The 20,815-nt window shown below is 35.7% G+C and overlaps 2 protein-coding genes across 6 annotated transcripts in view; both read right to left on the bottom strand.

The window, feature by feature from the left end:
- Nucleotides 1-191: 191 nt before the first annotated feature.
- dync1i1 (dynein, cytoplasmic 1, intermediate chain 1) lies at nt 192-14,951 on the bottom strand. Of its 3 annotated transcripts, none has more exons than XM_051864353.1 (17): nt 14,352-14,951; nt 13,490-13,613; nt 13,301-13,415; nt 10,332-10,389; nt 9,166-9,225; nt 7,835-7,950; nt 7,599-7,685; nt 7,356-7,518; nt 6,998-7,097; nt 6,775-6,900; nt 6,208-6,354; nt 4,244-4,357; nt 4,014-4,147; nt 3,640-3,784; nt 3,411-3,551; nt 1,005-1,130; nt 192-821 (listed from the first exon to the last, which is right to left on the bottom strand). In XM_051864353.1, the coding sequence occupies exons 2-17, from the start codon at nt 13,595-13,597 to the stop codon at nt 708-710; spliced, it is 1,854 nt and encodes a 617-aa protein (XP_051720313.1). In that variant the 5' UTR covers nt 13,598-13,613; nt 14,352-14,951; the 3' UTR covers nt 192-707. The 3 variants fall into 3 exon arrangements, with proteins under 3 accessions (XP_051720313.1, XP_051720312.1, XP_051720311.1); XM_051864352.1 differs by having other exon boundaries at nt 10,332-10,422; XM_051864351.1 differs by having other exon boundaries at nt 10,332-10,473.
- A 146-nt stretch (nt 14,952-15,097) lies between these two features.
- The window catches only part of tbc1d31 (TBC1 domain family, member 31), a 10,429-nt gene continuing 4,711 nt past the window's right edge, over nt 15,098-20,815 (bottom strand). For 2 of the 3 annotated variants that reach the window (XM_051864348.1, XM_051864347.1), the window contains 13 exons: nt 20,790-20,815; nt 20,561-20,694; nt 20,307-20,440; nt 20,011-20,190; nt 19,061-19,293; nt 18,808-18,960; nt 18,572-18,707; nt 17,785-17,877; nt 17,366-17,506; nt 17,023-17,217; nt 16,574-16,727; nt 15,598-15,708; nt 15,098-15,491 (listed from right to left, as the gene is read on the bottom strand). The exon at nt 20,790-20,815 is cut by the window's right edge and continues 121 nt beyond it. In XM_051864348.1, the coding sequence (XP_051720308.1) occupies nt 15,346-15,491; nt 15,598-15,708; nt 16,574-16,727; nt 17,023-17,217; nt 17,366-17,506; nt 17,785-17,877; nt 18,572-18,707; nt 18,808-18,960; nt 19,061-19,293; nt 20,011-20,190; nt 20,307-20,440; nt 20,561-20,694; nt 20,790-20,815 (1,836 nt within the window). In that variant the 3' untranslated portion in view covers nt 15,098-15,345. The remainder of the gene's footprint in view (nt 15,492-15,597; nt 15,709-16,573; nt 16,728-17,022; nt 17,218-17,365; nt 17,507-17,784; nt 17,878-18,571; nt 18,708-18,807; nt 18,961-19,060; nt 19,294-20,010; nt 20,191-20,306; nt 20,441-20,560; nt 20,695-20,789) is intronic. The other variant, XM_051864349.1, reaches the window with a different exon arrangement.

Raw genomic sequence — 20,815 nt, forward strand, 5'->3', positions numbered from 1 at the left:
CGTGCGGCCGTGTGCGTCCATGAAAGTTGCTGATGATGGAGGAAAAAAACCATGGATGACAAGGAATCTGTTGTCATTGTGATCAAAGATTAAAGGTTTAATGCCACGAAAACATCGTGGAATAATATGACATCGATATACAAACTTTTTATCACACATAACCCCGCAATTTGGACAAATAACTGCTCAAATGAAGATTAAAACACAACTTTTATTGTAAGTTCACACTTTACAGTTGCTTTTATGCTCCAGTTGGTATTAAATTATACACACATACAACGTTAAAGGTCAAAGAAAGTCACATTCATAAGCTTTGCTACAATACATTTTTACATAATGGTCAATACATTCTCCATGTATCACAACATGACCCTGTACTTTCACATTTGTAAAATAAGTTGACAGTTGTCATTCAGTATGATACAGTATGATCACAGGCTCACTCCTATTATAGTCACTGCAAGCCATAGATATACATTAGCTCAAGCTCATTCATTTCTTCACCTGTGTGTGTGTTCTGGAATTAACTATTAGCACTGGAACAGGAGTTATTGCTAATTAACACCCATGCTATAAATAGACTTTTGTAGGCAAAATAAAAAAAACCTGCGATCACAGCAGCGTGGATGCGTGATTCACTGACTTACATCAAGCATCTGTTTCAGCGTATCTTTACTTGTTTCTCACTGAATGTATTTGGGTCTGTCTCAGGCAGGCAGCTCCAACGCACCTTCTTCCTCTCCATCCCCTCGGTTTGCACGAATCTCCATGAGCGTACGGGCAAATTTGCTCCAGTCATCTATATGTGGCACGGCCAACTGCTAAAATAGAGATACAACCAACTTCTGCATCACATCTTACCGGTAGAACAGAATTAGTAACTGTTGAAATTTGCACATAGTTTGATCTGTCTGTGTATTTGACTACGAGTGCAAATATTTCTAATTCATCCAAATATTAGAGAATGACTTGTTCATGTACTCATGATGTAGGTGTTATTATACCTCTCCCACATCATAGATCCAAACACGGCCCTCTGAATCACCCACTGCCACCTCTCTGCCCCCTGATGCCCATCTGACCTGGTTCAGGGCACATCCTCCCTCCACGGTCACACTTGCCGATGGCACCTGGTACACACAGAAAACTTGTTTTGGAATGTAAATGTAATAACATTGTGTGGAAACATGATTCATCTAATTTAGTTCAAGCAGACAAATTTAAGGTAACGGCAATTTGCATGCAAATACGATGAGGTAAAATGCCCCCCTTCACACATCAGCTTTATTTTTGTTCTTGACAATAGATGTCACTAAATCTCATCTTAACACATTTATTGAATGGTTATGCTCTTATTAATGTTGACTTTTATGTTAACACAAACATTTATTAGATTTATCAAAGCAAAACAGTGCCAAAGAAGTGCTGCACGGGGTGTGTGTTCCGTCTCGGTGCTCTTTGGATGCAAGGGATAATTCAACTTGTAAACTTATGGATAATCCAAGGCACTCGAATCATGTAAAAAACTATTTTAAAAATCCTTTATTTCATCTTTGCTAAATCTTAAAAATAGGTGACACATACAGACTGCACACCTACACGTTGCGGCTGGTATTGCCTTCATCAGGGTGTCACATAAGTTTACAAATTTATTAGATTTATTCCAGCTAAACTGTTTAGAGTTTAAATTATCTCTCTTTTTTTTTTCATAAATAGTAGTGATCTGTGAATTTACTTTATGTTGGATATTACAGGTTTTTATGTCTATTTGCTGATGGAGGATTTGTAGTAATTCATCTAAAATTGTTTTCTGAAGTGAAAATCAGCCCGTATATAATTTATAGAATTTTATAAAATGGTTAGTTCCTGTCCTTGATTCTGATTGGTCAATAGCCGTGTTTTATTCACAATAAAACACGGCTATGACCGCTTCACCCAATGGTTCTGTGTATCACTACACAACACCCTTATCAACCACTCTTAGCAACGTAAACTATGTTCTCAGTTGATATTGTTCATTGAAGCTTACTGTATTATGTAGAAGAGTGTTGTGAGAAAGAAATCGAGTGAGCGAGTTTATTACCTGCATTCAGATTTAGCATTTTCCTTCAGGTCAGTCCTATGTTCATAATAAGAAATCTGTTTAAATGTCCGATGTATTATCTTGTCCTTTTAACAGTTAAGGGGTTTTCCCGTGACTGACAGCGCTAGTCAAAGCATTTGTCAGTTGCGTCTTGTTCCGTGTTCACAACAATTCAGTCTTTTCAATACAAAAGTCTTCGCTACTGACTGACACACTCATAAAGACAGTCTTTGCTGCCATCTAATGGCGTAATAATGTAACTTCTGTTGCTGTTCATGGTCAGGGACTATTTTTTCTGGTGGAAGGAAGGCTTTAGTGAAAGTTCACTTCATGAAAGTTGCATTGATACATATTTTTGACTTTAATATTTGTATTGTGTGGTAACCGTTTTATAAAAGCAATAAGGTACTCGAGGCTAGTGCTGTATCGTGAATAAGTCACGGCTTCACGGCTATTCACGATACAGCACAGCCTCTCGTACCTTATTGCTTACATATAGTGTAATTCAAATGTATCTTTCTGACTGAAATTCTGCCATTTGATTTGTCGTTATTTAAATAAATAATTAAATTGCATTTATAATTGCTTGAAATCAAATTACATTTACAATACCATTCAAAAGTTTGAGGTCAGTATAATTTTTTTAATTGAATACTTGTATTCAAAAGTGACATTAAGACTTACATTGTTACAAAAAAATACTATTTCAAATAATAATTCTGTTCTTTTGACCTTTCTATTCATCAAAGAATCCTAAAAAAAAAAGGTATCAATTTACAAAAACATTAAGCAGCACAACTGTAGTAAGAAATGTTTCTTAAGCAGCATATTAGAATGATTTTTGAAGGATCATGTGGCTGCTGAAAATTCAGCTTTGCCATCACAGGAATAAATATAAAATGTATTAAAATAGAAAATAGTTATTTTAAATTGTAATAATATTAATTTTTTTTTTTAACTGTATTTCTAATCAAATAAATGCAGCCATAAAAGACTCAAAAACACACAAAAAACAAATCTTACCTCAAACTTTTGAACATACATAAAATTTAACCCAAAATCTAGGTTTGTCCATATTTGACCCAAAGTTGAGTTGAAACAACCCAGCATTTTTACATTAATGATACGAAAAAAAGAAAAGAAAAAAAAAAATCAGATGACATCTGGGAAAAGTTTATTCCGGGTTTACCCTTGGGGTTCTTGCCCCAAGTAGGGGGTCCTCTTACACTAATATTAATAAACGTATGTAATTAATGTTCTTAATAATACAGAAAACAGAATGACTGAGTAAATAATGTCATATAATGATGAGCTGCGGTGGCCTGACCTCTGTGTAGTTGTTGAGATTCCAGAGGTCCAGGCGACCATTCCCATCGACTGTAGCAAAGAGCGCTGGATGCACTGGAGACCACATGACATCATACACATAGTCTGCATTGTCTTCAAAAGAATAGAGGTGCTTGTTATGCTGTCAGAGAGATAAAATAGTTATATTTATATAATGCTAAATGATCAAAATACATTTAGAGCAACAGAAGTTCCAAAACAACTCTTACTTTGGTTGACCACAGTTTGACTGTCCAGTCAAATGAGGAAGTAGTAAAGAGATGGGAGAAGTCAACTGGGCCCACAGAGTTATGGCAGCTGATTCCAGTCACAGGACCTTGATGCCCATCGAACATTTCACCAATACCAGCCTTACTGCATGGCACAAGTTAAACAAGTTCAAGGTAATAGTTGCTTTTCAGAAAGTGTTTTTAATATTCATAGATATTATTAAAAGAACAGTTGACCCAAATATGAAAATCTGTTATTAAAGCAGAAGGAAAGGCAAGACATCACTTGGATTAGGCCGTCCAAGAATAAAAAGAATTTTCAATCATACTGAGTGTGCAGGTGTATAATGTGTTCTGTTACGGGAATTACTGACCTCCCATGGCGGGATGCTGTGTAAACGGTACCCTCTTCACTTCCTACCACATAGTTATTCACGTCGCTTGCAGGGAAGGCCATGCAAGTGACTGCCACAGGCTTTGACTTGTTGTAGATCAGCTCCATACTCTCCTGTGAGTAACAACAGATATGTAATGCATTGTTCTACATCAGTCAAATCTGAAATGACAATAATTCAATCTGTCTAAATGAGTTATATCTGGACACCTGAGGCTGTGAGAGCATGTCCAGACTCCAGGAGCACATCTTGCCATCTGTGGATACTGTGATCAGGTTGTTGGCATTTTGTGTTCCGACCACATTCACACAGTATACAGGATGCTGCAATAAATTGGTAAGATAACACATCGTATGAGTAATAAAATCCATAATATATGTGACAGTTTTGACAATTATATTATTTTAAGGAGAGGAAATGATAAGGCTATTTTCCCAAAACAAATAAGGGATTGTTTAGCCACATAATGAAAAAAGAAAAAACTTCACATCCGATGCATTTTGCAAGTTACAATAACAGAAAGTCTGTCAGGAATATCTTTGGGTTGAGTACGACTCCCTTTCTGGGTCACCTCATTGACCTGGCAAACCTTTTTTTTTTTTTTTTTTTCCAGCTCAGATTATTAACCATTAAACCACCATCACACTGAATTAGGTTACATGTAACCTGTTTTTCAGCACACAGAAGGCATATCATATATACTAGTATTATATTACAGTATTATTCTATAACTATTATATGACATTATCTGTATATAATATAATATAATATTTTTAAATATAATAATTTTAAATATATATATTTAAATAGACTAGTTTGGGGTAACTAAGATTTTTTTTAAGAAATTAATCCTTTTATTCAGCAAGGATGGATTAAATTAATCTAAAGTGACAATAAAGACATTTCGAAGGTTACAAAATATTTTTATTTTAAATAAATGCTGTTCTTTTTCTGTTCTGAAAAAATGTATCACGGTTTCCACAAAAATATTTTTTATTAGTTCACCCAAAAAGAAAATTCAGTCATTAATTACTCACCCTCACGTCGTTCCACACCTGTAAGACCTTCGTTCATCTTCAGAACACAAATTAAGATATTTTTGATGAAATCCAAGAGGTATATGACTTGTCCATAGACAGCAATTTAATCACCACTTTTAAAGTCCAGAAAGGTACTAAAGACATCGTTAAAAAAGTCGACGTGACTACAGTGGTTCAACCTTCATTTTATGAAGAGACAAGAATACTTTTTGTCCGCAAAAACAAAACAAAAATAATGACTTTATTCAACAATATCTTCTCTTCTGTGTCATTCTCATATGTTGTTTACAGCGCTTCCAGGTTCTACGTCAGAACGCCGACTCATTATTGGTTGGGTCCTGCGTCAGCATCACACGCATGCGTTGTGCTGCTCACGTGTGCAGCTTTGACCAATACTGAGCCGCATTCAGACGTAAACACTGGAAGCCTTCCCTGTGCTTACTGCAGCGACTGCGTAAGGATAATGACAGGCAAGAGAAGAGATTGTTGAATAAAGTCATTATTTTTGCGCACAAAAAGCATTCTCGTCTCTTCATAAAATGAAGGTTGAACCACTGCAGTCACGTCGACTGTTTTAACGATGTCTTTAGTACCTTTCTGGACCTTGAAAGTGTCGATTAAATTGCTGTCTATGAACGAATCATATACCTCTTGGATTTCATCAAAAATATCTTAATTTGTGTTCTGAAGATGAATGAGGATTTACGGGTTTGGAACGACATGAGGGTGAGTAATTAATGACTGAATTTTAATTTTTGGGTGAACTAACCCTTTAAGCAGCACAACTGTTTTCAACATTGAGCACCGAATCAGCATATTAGAATGATTTCTGAAGGATCATGTGACACTGAAGACTGCAGTAATGATGCTGAAAATTCAGCTTTATACAGGAACAAATAAAATGTTAAAATATATTAAAATAATATATATAAATAAGTATATAAAATAATATATAAATAACATATAAAATAATTTAAAATTGTAATAATATTTCACAATATTACAGTTTTTATTGTATATTTGATCAAATAAATGCAGCTTTGATGGCATAAGAGACTTCTTATCGACACCAAACTTTTGAAAGTTAGTGTATATATATATATATATTTTTAATCTGTAATCGGTGCTCTTACAGTGTGTGCGGTTGCAGACAGGGGTGTCCTTTGCACTGGGGTCCTCCTGTGACTTCGATTGTCCCACAGTGCTATCTGTCCTGAGTAAGTGCCTCCGATCACCAGGTTGGGATGAAACTGAGCAAAGCCAACTGACATCACTGAGGACTACAGGGGAAAGCCATAAAATGCATTAGTAATTACTTGTGCCAATTTTGAATTTCCTTTGCTACGTTTAATGTTTTGGCATAGAGGACGTCAGCTCGCCCTCCATCAAGGTCGATTTGAACAAAGGGAGCATACAGGCAATAAACTGAACAATAAGAGCTAATTTATCAGTGACATCAGCGCAAACACAGAATGATGTGCATTAATGACGCAGACAACATCCGAAAGTTGAGCTCTATTGTTTGTGTTTTTTAATAATATAAATTCAATTTAGATTCAGGCCTTTTCATTAAAACTTGATTACTCACACGCATGCTCGATGTATAATAAAAAATGTTATTAAAGTATATTGAAATGCAGCCGAAAGGAACAACATCCAGGTATTCAAGGTTTTTAATTGGGAGCAATGGGAATTCAAACCTGACAGTGGAATATGTACTCAGGGGTCGTCCTCTTAAACTTCATATTCCAGACCAGCACAACTCCATCTGGCTCATGAGGCGCATCCTCATTAGTGTTGTACGAGGCCACTAGCAATTCAGGATACTGCAAAAAGTACATTGAGAGCGTTATATTTGTGACTAACACATTGCTTATATTAATGCAATTTTAAAGTTAACTAAAGTTCTTATTAATAAAGTACCTGTGGTGACCAATCCAGGGAAGTGACGACTCGATGTTTAGACCAATGCTCATCATAGAAATGTCGATTAAAAGACAAGTTTGATCCGGCTTGCATGTCCCTGATAACAAAACAAACCTTTGCATTCTGGTACAATCATCCAAAAGCAATTTACAGTAAGTTTCCCAGGAGTCACTTGAAGTTGAGTGCAACACTTGAGTTTCTGGGTCACCTCATTAAACCTGATTTCAAACCATTAAACCACCATCATCCTACATTAGGTTAAACAGACCCTTCTGGTACCATCTAATGAATAACTTTTCTGTATTCATGTGGGAATCTGTGTATGTTTGACTGTTATATAAGCCTCTGCTCTGACCCTTCTTTGTCCTCCATATCTCGCCCACTGTAGTCAAAGAAAATGTCCGTATCCTCGGCCAGCACTCGCTCCACTACACGGATGCTTCGGTCGAAGAAAAACAGGAAATCCTCTGAATGAACAATCTGCTCTTTCTCCTCGTTGGTGAGTTCTCTAGGATGAACTAAAAAACAAATATTCTTACAGCTCTGTATGATGTTACATTTCCTATAAATGTATTACTTTCTTTTTTTTTGTTCTTGCCTTCTTCAGCCTCCTGAGGCTTCTCCTCTTCTAGCTGCTGTGACACCGGCTCAGATTTGGGCACTGACAGCTCCTCATCCTCCTCCTCTGTGGAAAACAGACATTTTTGGGAACACTGTAATAGGTGAGATGAGTGTAATGGCATTTGTTTTGTGGGCAAAGCCATTATATTCAGTTTCATATGTATGGAATGTTGGAATCTTAATTATAATATAGAAATAAAAACAGCTCTTTACCCTCAGGCTGATCAGATGCGACAGGGGTCTGCGTCTCTTTGGAGTATGTCACCAGTTCTTTTGGCATGAAATCAATCTGAACAATTTTTGATGCTCCAAGCCTATGCATCTTGCACCTAAGAAATCAAGCCAAAATGAGAACATTTTAATGTTTTTTTTTTTTTTTTTGGCTTGGACTACCTGAAAGCATCAGTTACTTAATCCTACTAAAGCCTTAAAGGGTTAGTTCACCCAAAAATGAATTTTCTGTCATTAATTTCTCTCTCTCATGTCATTTCAAACCTGTAAGAGCTTCATTCATCTTCGGAACACAAATGAAGATATTTTTGATGAAATCCGAGAGGTTTCTGAACCACACATGGGCAGCAACGTCATTGCACCTTTTAAGGCCCAGAAAGGTAGTAAAGACATTGTTAAAATAGTCCATGTGACCACAGTGGTTCAACCTTAATGTTATGAAACAACGAGAATACTTTTTGTGCACAAAAACAAAACAAAAATAAGGACTTTATTCAACAATTTCTTCTGTTCTACGTCAGAACGCCGGCTCAGCATTGGCCAACGCTGTACATGTAAGCAGCACAACGCATGCGTGTGATGCTGACTCAGGAGCCGGCCAATAATGAGTCAGCGTTCTGGCGTAGAACATGGAAGCTCTGCACTGTCTATACAATGTAAACAGCGTAGGAGAATGACAGGGAAGAGAAGAAATTGTTGAATAAAGTCATTATTTTTGTTTTGTTTTTTGCGCACAAAAACTATTCTCGTTGCTTCATAACATTAACATTAACATCATGAACCACTGTAGTCACATAAACTATTTTAACAATGTCTTTACTACCTTTCTGGACCTTAAAAGGTGCAATGACGTTGCTGCCTATGTGTGGTTCAGAAACCTCTCAGATTTCATCAAAAATATCTTAATTTGTGTTCCGAAGATGGTCTTACGGATGTGAAACGACATGAGGGTGAGTAATTAATGACAGAATTTTCATTTTTGGGTGAACTAACCCTTTAAGGTGCGGTCACATTAATGCAATTTTGCATGCAAAAAAAGGTCCATTGTCAATAGTGTGGTGATGTATGTAGCACTGCTCACAGAGAAGTCATTTTCAAACCAAGCAGCTTTCTGTTGGTCAGCGCGGCAAATTCGCATGACCAGCTTGAACGTGAGCGAAATCTGTGAGGTGAGCTTTTTCGCCCTTACATGAAACTCTCAATTGCACAAAATTTTGCCTCGCAATGGTAAATGTGACTGCACCTTTAGGCTTTTATTCTAAATTTCTCTGTTGAGACTGAGTGTTTCCTCATATTTGAGGTGGCAGTCTCACCCATGAACAGAATCTGCAAGAAGCTGAAGAGCTGAGGGGTCGGTGTCCCATTGCAACGTCCTAGAGAGATCGGAAGAATACATCAATGGTTAGGAGGGATGAGACCAAGAGCATGCATGATTAGGTTCTGCAGCTTCACCAGCAGTGCATAACCCTCTTTCATGCTTGATTACATGAGATAACATACTGTCTCTTGAAATTAAATCACATATAGATTTTGGCACCATACTCTTAAACAGCTACAACAGAACCACATCCACTGATGGGTGATGCATCAACAAATGCCAGGACCTAACAATGACAACATCAACACTTCTTACCGATATCTGATGTCCCCATCAAAGATATAGGGAAAAGGAAAAACATCAGACTTAGTCGTAAGGGAAATTCTTATATAAAAATATAATAAATAAATTTAAATAAAATAAAAATATCAAAAAATAAATAGCCACAATATTTTGACCTAAGAAATAACGCTAAACTTCCCTGAAATTAATCAAATCAAATGTCCTTCAAATAATTTTTCATAAAATATATAAATTCTCTAAATCAACCATACTATAGTAAATTTGTCTGATGTCTTGATAAGAATGTATGAGCAAATTATAGATATATAAATTAAACTGCGATCAGCCTCAAAGCTCACAACATCCTTTAAAATAGGAATTTTCAAAGCTTTTGATGCCAAAGGACCTCCAAATGTGATGATCACATTGTAAGGGACACTTTTCTAAAAATATGAAATTAGTTAAATATATGATATTTATAAAAAGCCTCTTATACTGTATGAGAAAAACATATGATGTGCAAAATGAAATAACTGGCTTTTAAATGGTTACTATAATGAAATATTCTGACTATTTGTATTGTATTTTTCCTACCCATTATTAGAATATTGTTAGATGTATAAACCTGAAGAGAAATTAACAATGAATATTTTTTTATATTTTTCCTGTAAACTTTGATCATTCTAAAAATATTCCTAAAAATAAATAGTTTAAATATAAAAATTTGCCACAGACCACCTAGAACCCTCTTTGAAAACCCTTGCATTAAAACACTACTTCCACATACATCCATATATAAATAAATAAATATATAGAAGTATTTCAAAATGGTTTAAAAGTTGAGATATAGTCTGATGTACAATCATGCAGATTTCATACCTTCCCACCGTCCCTCCATCTATGGACTCTTGACTTCCAGTTTCACTGGGCGGGCTCACTGATTGCGAAGAGGGAGACATAGGGGTTGGGACTAAATAATGAAAATAACAGGTATCCCATGTTAAAAGCTGCAGTGGCTGCACTGATGGCCAGCAGTGGCAGACACAGGCAAATCAAAATGAACAGAATGGATTGAAATGGTCAAATCAAAGAGAAAAAAATCCAAAAGGAAAAACAACAGGAGAGATTGTCAAGCGAATTTCACTTTTCTCTAAAATGTTAGAATTTTGATATTATTAATCATATTATCTTCAGATTTATGATAATTACAACTTTACATGGAATATCATCTTATAAATCTATTTATAGAGTTTGTCACAGTGAAGTCTAGTTCAAGTACAGCCACAGTGTAAAAGACAGGAGTTTAATAAACTGATTATTAAATACTGAGGTAACTTCTTTATATTCATATAATAAAAGTAATAATTGTTTTGGAGATGAATTCATTACCTAACTTAGCAATAAATTTACATCTAGCAAAAATTCTAATGAGGACACAAGCCATTCCTGCGCAGAAGATAAAAAAAAATGGTAGGACTCAAATACAGGCCAAAGCGACATGCCCTTTATCTATAAAACAGCAAAAATCAGTCCAAAATGAACCATACCCTTGAAAGAAAGAAGTGTGCTTAATTGTATTGAATGTATACTTGTAGTGTACTACAAATAAAAGTACAATTAAAAAAAAAACTGTACTTGCAGATAACATATTAATAAAATAAAAGGTCACTTATATGTACTTAAAGTACACTTATTTTGATGTGTTGACTAACATACTAAAGCATAAGTAAAGTACTTGAATATAAATTTAACTATAGTGTGTTATTTTATTTTTATTTTAAAGTTAATATATTTGATATGTACTAAATTGCAACCTCATCATTACAAACAGGACTGGAAATGGGGGGGACTCAGAGTTCCAGTTCAAAATGTAGAGGTTTTCCATCTTTTATTCACGTTATAGCCTCCAAACGCTATGCAAATTTCATACATAAATAGAGTGCGATTTTCTGCATCTATGGTTTAAAAATATAAAATATGTCCCCAACTATAATCCCCCCTGTGAATCTTGACCATTTCCAACACTGATTACAAATGCATAATTACAAATATATTTAAATACATGCCATACAAGTTAATAGAAATTACAATAAAGTAGATTTTGATTACAATACATGCTTGGCAGTACATGTTAAACATATTTCAAAGACAACAGAATTATGAAATTACATATAAAAGTAATAAAGTCATACTTAAGTGGGTAAAAAAAAAAAAAAAATCTCTAACATTCTGCTAACTGCATTTAATATAAATTATAACTATAATATACAGTGCCACTTGAAAGTTTGTGAACCCCTTGCAGAATCTGTGAAAATGTGAAAAATTTTAACAAAATAAAAGAGATAATACAAAATGCATGTTATTTTTTATTTAGTACTGTCCTGAGTAAGATATTTTACATATAAGATGTTTACATATAATTCACAAGACAAAAAAATAGCTGAATTTATTAAAATGACCCCATTTAAAAGTTTGTGAACCATTGATTCCTAATACTGTGTGTGGTTATCTGGATGATCTACGACTGTTTTTTTTGTTTTGTGATGGTTGTTCATGAGTCTCTTGTTTGTTCTGAGCAGTTAAATTGCCCAGCGTTCTTCAGAAAAATCCTCCAGGTCCTTGCAGATTCTTCAGATTTCAAGGATTTTTTGCATATTTGAACCCTTTCCAGCAGTGACTGTATGATTTTGAGATCCGTCTTTTCACACTGAGGACAATTGAAGGACTCAAACACAACTATTAAAAAAGGTTCAAACATTCACTGATGCTCCAGAAGGAAACACGATGCATTAAGAAAACTTTTTGAATTTGAAGATCAAGGTAAATTGTACTTAATTTGTCTCTGGGAAACATGTAGGTATCTTCTGTTGCTTCCAAAGGGCAGTACCAAATGAAGAAAATTGATATTTAAACAAAATAAGAAAAATTTGGACATCTTCATCCTGTTCAAAAGTTTTCACCCCTGACTCTCAATGCATCGTGTTTCCTTCTGGAGCATCAGTGAATGTTTGAACCTTTTTTAATAGCTGTGTTTGAGTCCTTCAGTTGTCCTCAGTGTGGAAAGATGGATCTCAAAATCATACAGTCACTGCTGGAAAGGGTTCAAATATGCAAAAGATGCTGGAAATCTGAAGAATCTGCAGGACCTGGAGATTTTTTCTGAAGAACAGAGCTCAGTTTAACTGCTCAGAGCAAACAAGAGACTCATGAACAACCATCACAAAAAAAAAAAAAAAAAACAGTCGTAGATCATCCAGATAACCACACACAGTATTAGGAATCAATGGTTCACAAACTTTTGACTGAGGTCATTTTAATAAATTCAGCTATTTTTTGTCTTGTGAATTATATGTAAACATCTTTTATGTAAAATATCTTACTCAGGACAGTACTAAATAAAAAATAACATGCATTTTGTATTATCTCTTTTATTTTGTTAAAATTTTTCAAATTTTCACAGATTCTGCAAGGGGTTCACAAACTTTCAAGTGGCACTGTATTTTTATTTGATTGCAATTAACATGCAATTCAGAGTCTAAAAACATTACATTCAGTTTGCACTCAAACATTTTCAATGTTTATTATTTCCATAATAACTAATAACTCTTTTCAAAAGTACAGTATGCTAGTAGTGTACTTCTTTTTCACAAGGGTAGGGGGAAGCCCTATAGGATATAGCTCTAAAGCTTCCTGAGTGAGATATATAAAAACATACTCTTTTGCATTATAAAGACTCCTGATGATTCATTTCATCATTTCGTTCAAGCAGGTGCCATGCACATTGACAAAGATGTATCTCACACACATTATGTACATGCACAGACAGCTGTATGTTCTGTATCACATACCTAAAGGTGGTTCTGGTGAAATCCCAATGCTCTGCAGGAGAGCCTCTGTCTCTCTTCTCTTTCTGTCTAGGTCAGAGTCTTCTGACACATTCTCAGTCCTCTGAAGCATCTCAGACTGCATCACAGAACAAATATTTGCAGGTGATAAAATGATAAATGGCAATTATAGCAAACAAAAACAGCACTTACCTCTTTCTTCTTTCTCTCCTCCTCCTTTCTTTTCTTCTCCTCTCGAATCTGGGCTAAGCGCTGCTTTTTGCGCTCAAGCTCAGCTTTCAGGTCACTTCTATCAGCCATCTTCGTGTTGTTCAATCTATGTATAGTATGAACAGTTTTAATTTTAAGTTTAGTAATGTTTCAAAAATACATAAACTATAAGGTCACACAAACTTTCAACGAAGAGGAACACGTTAGAGGCTATCCAGGGAATGTGCTTTGGCTTTAAAATTTTGTGAAGGTCTTTTCTGTGTCTACATTTTGCTAAATTTCAGTGGATGAAGTTATACATCCAGTTTTGTTTGTTCATATACAGATAAGATCAGCCTGTGTAAGGCCATTAGTCTAATGGACACAGTCACAGTCCAAGCTAAAATACTGTGACTACAACTAAATGAATACAGAATACATTGAGAAATTTAGGATTTATTTTAAAGCAAACTATGCAACAATACAACTGCAATAAATTATCAACTGAGCAAATAAATACAAACTAAAAATATAAAAAAATAATTAAAAATCTCTTTGGTGAACATCCTGTACACAAAAATAATAAAGATCGATGTGGATGAAAATGAATTACATTATACCAAATTGCATACTAACCTAATATTCTGCAAAGAAAAATGACGTGACTCTGGTTCATAAAGGCACTTGACTGACAAGAATTATAACACAAGACACTAAACAGCGAATTAAAGTAAATACACAATACTGTTCATTCACAAACGGTTGTCGTTGCATTTCAATGAATGAAAGCATCAATGCACTGAATGCAGTCCGCAACAAAGCCTCTTAGGCTAAATGATTTTTTAATGTAATAATTGAACTATACCGTCTTGTTTATGTCGATTCAACCAGGGCAAAGTCTGCTGCGCTCTTTCGTGTAAATGCTGAAATAAGAGGCTAAATCTACACATGAGCATCAACAGCTAAATGAAAACACAAAGCATCACCAGTTCACTTCATTCTCATCAGCACCCAAAGCCGGAAGTGCTCAATGCCGATACGTCACAAACGCCTCCCAGCAACAGCGGGCAGCGCTTCGTCGTCTGAAAAATGGCGGTCTAAAACTCAGTGAGCTGCCTACCTAAGTCCTAGACCTAGACAATGTTCGAATGTCTGTAGTGTACCCAAAAAAAAAAAAAAATTAATCCAGTCTAGTTGGGCGGCACGCTAGTTTTTGAAACATAGCCTAAGATTTTCAGTAAAGTAGCTTTGTTGTTTTTTTTCCAGTAAGGATGCACTAAAAACATCAAAAGACGTTTATAATGTTGTAAAAGATTTTTAGTTCAAATAAATGTTCTTTTGAACTTTTTACTTAAAGAATCCTGAAAAGAGTATTGATATTATATAATTTCCACAACTGTACTGTATTTTGCCAAATAAATGCAAACTTGTTAAGCATAAGAGACTTACCCACCCCAAATAGTGCTTTACCTCAGTAAAACATAAATTAAATATTAAAACATAACATTCATTACATTATCTGGAACAAACATAGGTCCACACAAAGAGTTTTCCACGTTTACACAGAAAATGAAATGAAAAGTAAATAAATACTCTTAGAAATGGTTAAACTACATTTCATTACATTTTTATTAAAATTCTAAAGACATTTTTTCATTTTTAAATACAAAAACATGAAAAAAGATGATACAAATGACATTTACCTTAAAAAAAATTACATTTACAAAATATTAAAAGCAAGGATTAGTGTCAATAAGCTGTGCAGGATTCTCATGTCGTCTAAGAACATTTTCTTTCAGCTCTTCTTTAATGTGCGCCTGGTCTCACACACATTGGTCCTGTGTTGGCGGTCACTGTGATCAGTGAGAGTGTATGGAGCTGGTTGAGGGTGAGATGAAATCAGTCGCTCTGGCCCTGGCAGCTAATTTCGTCCTTAGTTCTCTGATTTCCTGCATCAGCTCCCTTTCCTTAGAGTCGAGCTCCCCTCGGCCACGATCTAAAGAAACTAAATTGCAGCGCACAAAGAAGAGAGAGCTTTTATTGCTTACCACTTTATTTCATTATGTTTGGTTATGACAGTGCAGCTCACAGTTTATACTTATAATACTCACAGCAATCATCTGATTGAGTGTTCAAGGAAATGTTGGTGGTCTCACTCTGGGGCTTGTGCAGAAAGCCTCTGGATGAGCAGGGAGATCGGAATCTCTTTTCCTTCTGACGATCTACAATCACACAAAAACAATCTCCATAACACACAATACACCTAGAGGGATGAAAACCAACCCCTAGATATCTCAATTACCTTGTGTTAACATGTGTTAAGTTTAACAGACTATCATTTAAAGTGCCCCAATATGCTTTTTCGGATATTATCTATTAGTTGTTTGTGAATGTAAAAGGTCTGCAAAGTTTCAAAGATCAAAGTGCACAATAAATGGCGCTATTGTTTCCCAAAAGAAAGAACAGATTTTGAACTGTCTGAAACAAGTCATCAGTAATTCCAGTCTTAATTCCTGAACAAACCTACATAGGTTTATAACAAATTTGCATAATGCCAGCCTATTGTATTCATTGGCTGGCAGTCTATTTTGCCCTGCCCTCAAACACTGTAGTTGTAGCTGATGCCTGGAAGTTTGCTTTTCAGCACTGTGAAAGCAAATCCACTTTGCATGTACTTTAAAAGGATGAGATTGATTGCATTGTTACTGTTTGTATCAATGTGTATACTGGAGCTGAGGAAGCCTCCAGAGCTAAAATTTCTGACATAAATAGTAGTGGTTACCATCTGACCAATCAGAGCAGAGCACGCTCTGGGAAAGAAGGGTTTAGAGAGACTGAGGCCTTTATCAAAGTGTTTCAGAAACTGTGAGAAAAGAGGTGACGCTACATTATGAGAAAATGAAAGTGTTTTTTGACTTTGGATGCATGTAAACCTATTGTACCTCTAAAACAAAATGAGGAACCTTTAAAATAGCATAATAGGGGCACTTTAAATGGATTAGATCCTCAAAAGGAAGTAAAATTAAAACTGTAGCCATATCATAAATCCTTTATTACATTTTGGGAGAGTTCTTTGTCTTAACTCACTTAGTGAATCCTCTAGTCTCTTCTGCAGTTTTCTATGATGTTGCTCAGTCTCTTCTGTTTCCTGAGAGATAAGTGACCTCCGTTGGGCATTAACAGTGGCGGCCGCCCGTCTTTCCTCCTCCAGTTCAGCTTGTTTAGCTACTACATCATCCCACTGAGACCATACCAAAATAATGTCATTGGGCTGTCTTATGTTATATTGAAATTGGATTACATTTCTTATGAATCTTGTGTACATGTTACGTTAAATGTAACACTAAAAGTGTGGTCACATTTAACAATATTCAATCAATTTTCACTGGGAAAATCCAGTCATTTCCACAGGAATCCATACGATCTGGAATTTGTGTGAGGGTTGATCACGCGGATGACCAACAGAAAGCAATTTGGCTTGAAAGTGAGCTGTGCTTCATACATCACTACACTAACCGTAACATGTAAATTCTCACCTGCTTTCCCTCCACTTCCAGCATTAGTTGGACGATTTCATCCTCTTTAGCACACGTTTGTTTGCTGAGGTTCACAAGTCGCTCTCTTTGCTTCTCATGCCTCTCTTCCACTTTTTCCAATCGCTTGATCACCTCGGCCTGCCAATCAGCATCCACTTCCATCTGTCCCACCTCTGCCAGAGACTCTTCCAGCACCTGAAAGAGTTTGAATTCTCATAATTAGTTTCATCACAAGTCTGTTAAAGAGAAAAATGGAATGCAGAAAGGAAAAAGGAGCAGGGTGGAGTTAGATGTCTGACAAAGATAATCATATACACTTCATGAAAACTGTAGCGAGACATACCTTTTTGCTTTTCTGGCTGATATCTTCATCTGTCTGAATGAGGTTTTGAAATGTACAGTCATCTAATTCAGCTCTGCGTCTCCTCGTATCCACTTCTGCTCTCACCTCTTGACTCACTCGCTCTTGCTCTTTAGCCAGTTGCTAGTAGGCCAAACATATCATGATCAGCTTTGGATATGCACATCTCAGGAGTGTCCGAACCTGCTCACAGAGGGCCACCTTCCTGTTAAATTGCAACCCTAATTAAACACACCTAAACCAGCTAATCAAGGTCATCAGGATTACTATACATTTCCAGGTAGGTGTGTTGGGGCAGGTTGGAGCTAAACTCTGAAGGAAGATCGGACACTCCTAGTGCATCAATTTTGCCGACATTTGCCAAAAAAAAAAAAAAAAGAGAAGTTTTTATAGTGGCCAACCTGTTCAAACAGTTGTCTCTGGGCATCCAGCTCCATTTGTCTCACTTCTATATCTTGAACAGCGGCTGCTGTTTCCTGATCTCGCAGCGCCATCTAAGTACAACATAAATGTAAAGAACCTGCCAAAAACGTTTTACACAACCCTGGCCTTTCTAAATTATACTTAAAACTTCTTAAAATACATTTTCTAGTCTGACAGAGACTTTGTGAAACATACACTACCATTTAAAAGTTCTGGATCAGTAAGATTTTTTGTTTTGAAAAAAAAAAAAAAAAAAAAAAAAATTATTACTTTTATTCAGCAAGGATGCATTAAATTGATCAAAAGTGACAGTAAAGACATTTATAATGTTACAAAAGATTGTTTCTTCAAATAAATGCTGTTCTTTCTAACTTTCTATTCATCAAAGAATCCTGAAAAAAGTATGTGGTTTCCACAAAAATATTAAGAAGCACAACGGTTTTCAACATTGATACTAATATGAAATGTTTCTTGAGCAGCAAAATCAGCATATTGGAATTATTCCTGAAGGATCATGTGACACTGAAGACTGGAGTAATGATGCTGAAAATTCAGCTTTAACATCACAGGAATAATTTACATTTTAAAATATACAAAAATAGAAAACAGTTATTTTAAATTGTAATAATATTTCACAATATTACTTTTTACTGTATTTTTGATCAAATAAATGCAGCTTTAAAAGATCTTTTGAACCGAAGTGTAATATGATTGTTTCAGTTACATAATCAAAAGTAAAGTGGCAACGAGTACAAAACAAACAACCTTTCTCTGAATCTCGTCATCAAGTCTCTTGAGCTGTATTCTGCGCTGATCCTGCTGGTGCTTAAGAAAACGTCTTCTAGCAGAATCAATCAGATTGAGTTCTTTCACCTTCAGCTCACGCTTCATAGCAGCCAATCTGAGCACATCAAGTTATGTCAAGTGAGTTTTGTATGTGAGAAACTGCAAAATTAAATTTAGTCAATAGTGAGACATCCTACATATGGAGGGAAATTTACCTGGCTCTTTGCTGTGCAAGTTTACTCTCCTCTTCTTGTAGAATCCTTCTCCGTTGCTCCTCTCCTTGCAGTAGCAGCTCCTGCTGTTTGTACCAGGCCTCAAACTCAGCCTGCTGTCTGACCGCTTCAGCATGCAGCTGCTGAACTTCCTGTCTATATAGACAAACATAAGCAGAAACCTTGTTGTAAAAGGTGCGCCAAGTATGAAATACTCCAGCCATATCACTATTACAACTAAATAAAATAAAAGCACCTCTCCCTTAGATATTCCACTTCTTGTTGCCGGATCCTCTCACGTTCTTGGGACTGGTACTCCACTATGAAGGTGGGGTATTTGTTGAAAATGGGGTACTGCCCCTGTGTCAGAGGTTCAAAGTCACTCAGCGCAGAGCTAGGATGGACATCTTGAGGGGTGCTGTCCATCAACCGATAGGTTTCCTTCAGCATAGCACCAATGTCCAAGCTATTCCGATGATGGAAAAAGTACTACATTGGGAAAGATTTCAACAAAATAAATGAAATGTATGTAATGTATGCATTTGTTATAAATAATAATAATAATAATAATAATAATAATAATAGATTTAATAAGTATATTTACACACATTACTGTTCAAAAGATTGGGGTCAGAAAGATTTTTTTAATGTTTTTGAAAGAATTCTTTTATGCTCACCAAGGCTGCAATTATTAGATAAAAAATACAGTAAAAACAGAAATATTGTGAAATATGATTGCAATTTAAAATAACTGTTTTCAATTTGAATGCATTTTAAAATATAATGTATTCCTGTGATGGCAAAGCTGAATTTTCACCAGTCTTCAGTGTCACATGATCCTTCAGAAATCATTCTAATATGCTGATTTGGTGCTCGAGAAACATTTATTATTATCAATGTTGAAAACAGTTCAATATTTTTGTGAAAACTGTGATAACTTTTTCAGGATTCTTTGATAAACAGAAAGTTCAAAAGAACAGCATTTATTTGAAACAGATTTTTTGTAACATTATAAATATCTTTACTGTCACTTCTGATTACTGTCTTCACTGTCACTTCACTAATATATATATATATATATATATATATATATATAAAACCCCTGAATGGGATAAACTTGTCTTGATAAGCCAAATTTGTTCTTCATAAAATTCATTCAAATGGGTGGTGAGCATAAAAACATTAGAAAAATGTCTAAAGTTATACCTCAAAGTCCTTCTTATCAGTACAAAGCAGTAGTGGTGCTCTGCAGCAGATGACATAAGCAACCACAGCCATTAGAAGGAACGAGGGATGATTTGAGAAAACGTTGTCAAACAGTTTTAGCCACTCTTCTCTCATCAGAACCTCAGAGAACAGGGTCTCAAGAAGGGGCCACACATACAACTGGAGAGCAAAAGCACAGTGTGTAGGGCATTTGTTTCATCATCTTTGGCTTCAAGATAAAATTATTTGCAAGTCAAAGTCTATGTCATATAAACACTTGTGTCAACGTCTTTTACCTGTGAGGTAACACCACAGGCAACAAAATGCTGAAGCAGCTCTTTATCATGATGGGCCAGCACATTCTCAGCCAGGCTCAGCACATTAAGCGGAGGGTTGGGAAAATACTCAAACCAGTGTTGGCACCAGTTCACTGCAAAAGAGCAATCCAAGACACTTAAAAGTCTCTCAGCTACGGACCGAATAATTGAATCACTGCCAAAGAGACCAGTGCACATCACCCAACACCACACTACTGTCTTACACTACCTACCAATGACGGTGGCCACTACTTCAAAGCAGATCAATGGATTGTTCTGGAAAAGCTTGACAAATGGGAAGGCCAGCAGGGGGAGATAATCAGTCTCGCCAAAGACAGCAGCCCAGTGAGCAAGAGCAGACAGCACTCTGCCAGGTTAAAAATGAAAGGACAAATATAACATTATGGTTGGCAAATCTATATGTATAAAATTAAATAATCAATTGATTGACACTGTGTCCACCTCTGTAGGCCTCTCTGTAGTTTTTG

The sequence above is a fragment of the Ctenopharyngodon idella genome, chromosome 16 (genome assembly GCF_019924925.1).
Source record: "Ctenopharyngodon idella isolate HZGC_01 chromosome 16, HZGC01, whole genome shotgun sequence".
NCBI lineage: Eukaryota > Metazoa > Chordata > Actinopteri > Cypriniformes > Xenocyprididae > Ctenopharyngodon > Ctenopharyngodon idella.

What these genes read in the sequence shown, in the direction of transcription:
- dync1i1 (XM_051864351.1), bottom strand. Translation starts at nt 13,597, where the DNA reads ATGGCTGATAGAAGTGACCTGAAAGCTGAGCTTGAGCGCAAAAAGCAG. An exon ending in GCCTCAGGAGGCTGAAGAAG is followed by an intron (nt 7,519 to 7,598) that starts GCAAGAACAAAA and finishes TTTGTTTTTTAG; the next exon opens with TTCATCCTAGAGAACTCACC. An exon ending in ACAGCATCCCGCCATGGGAG is followed by an intron (nt 3,785 to 4,013) that starts GTCAGTAATTCC and finishes TGTGCCATGCAG; the next exon opens with TAAGGCTGGTATTGGTGAAA.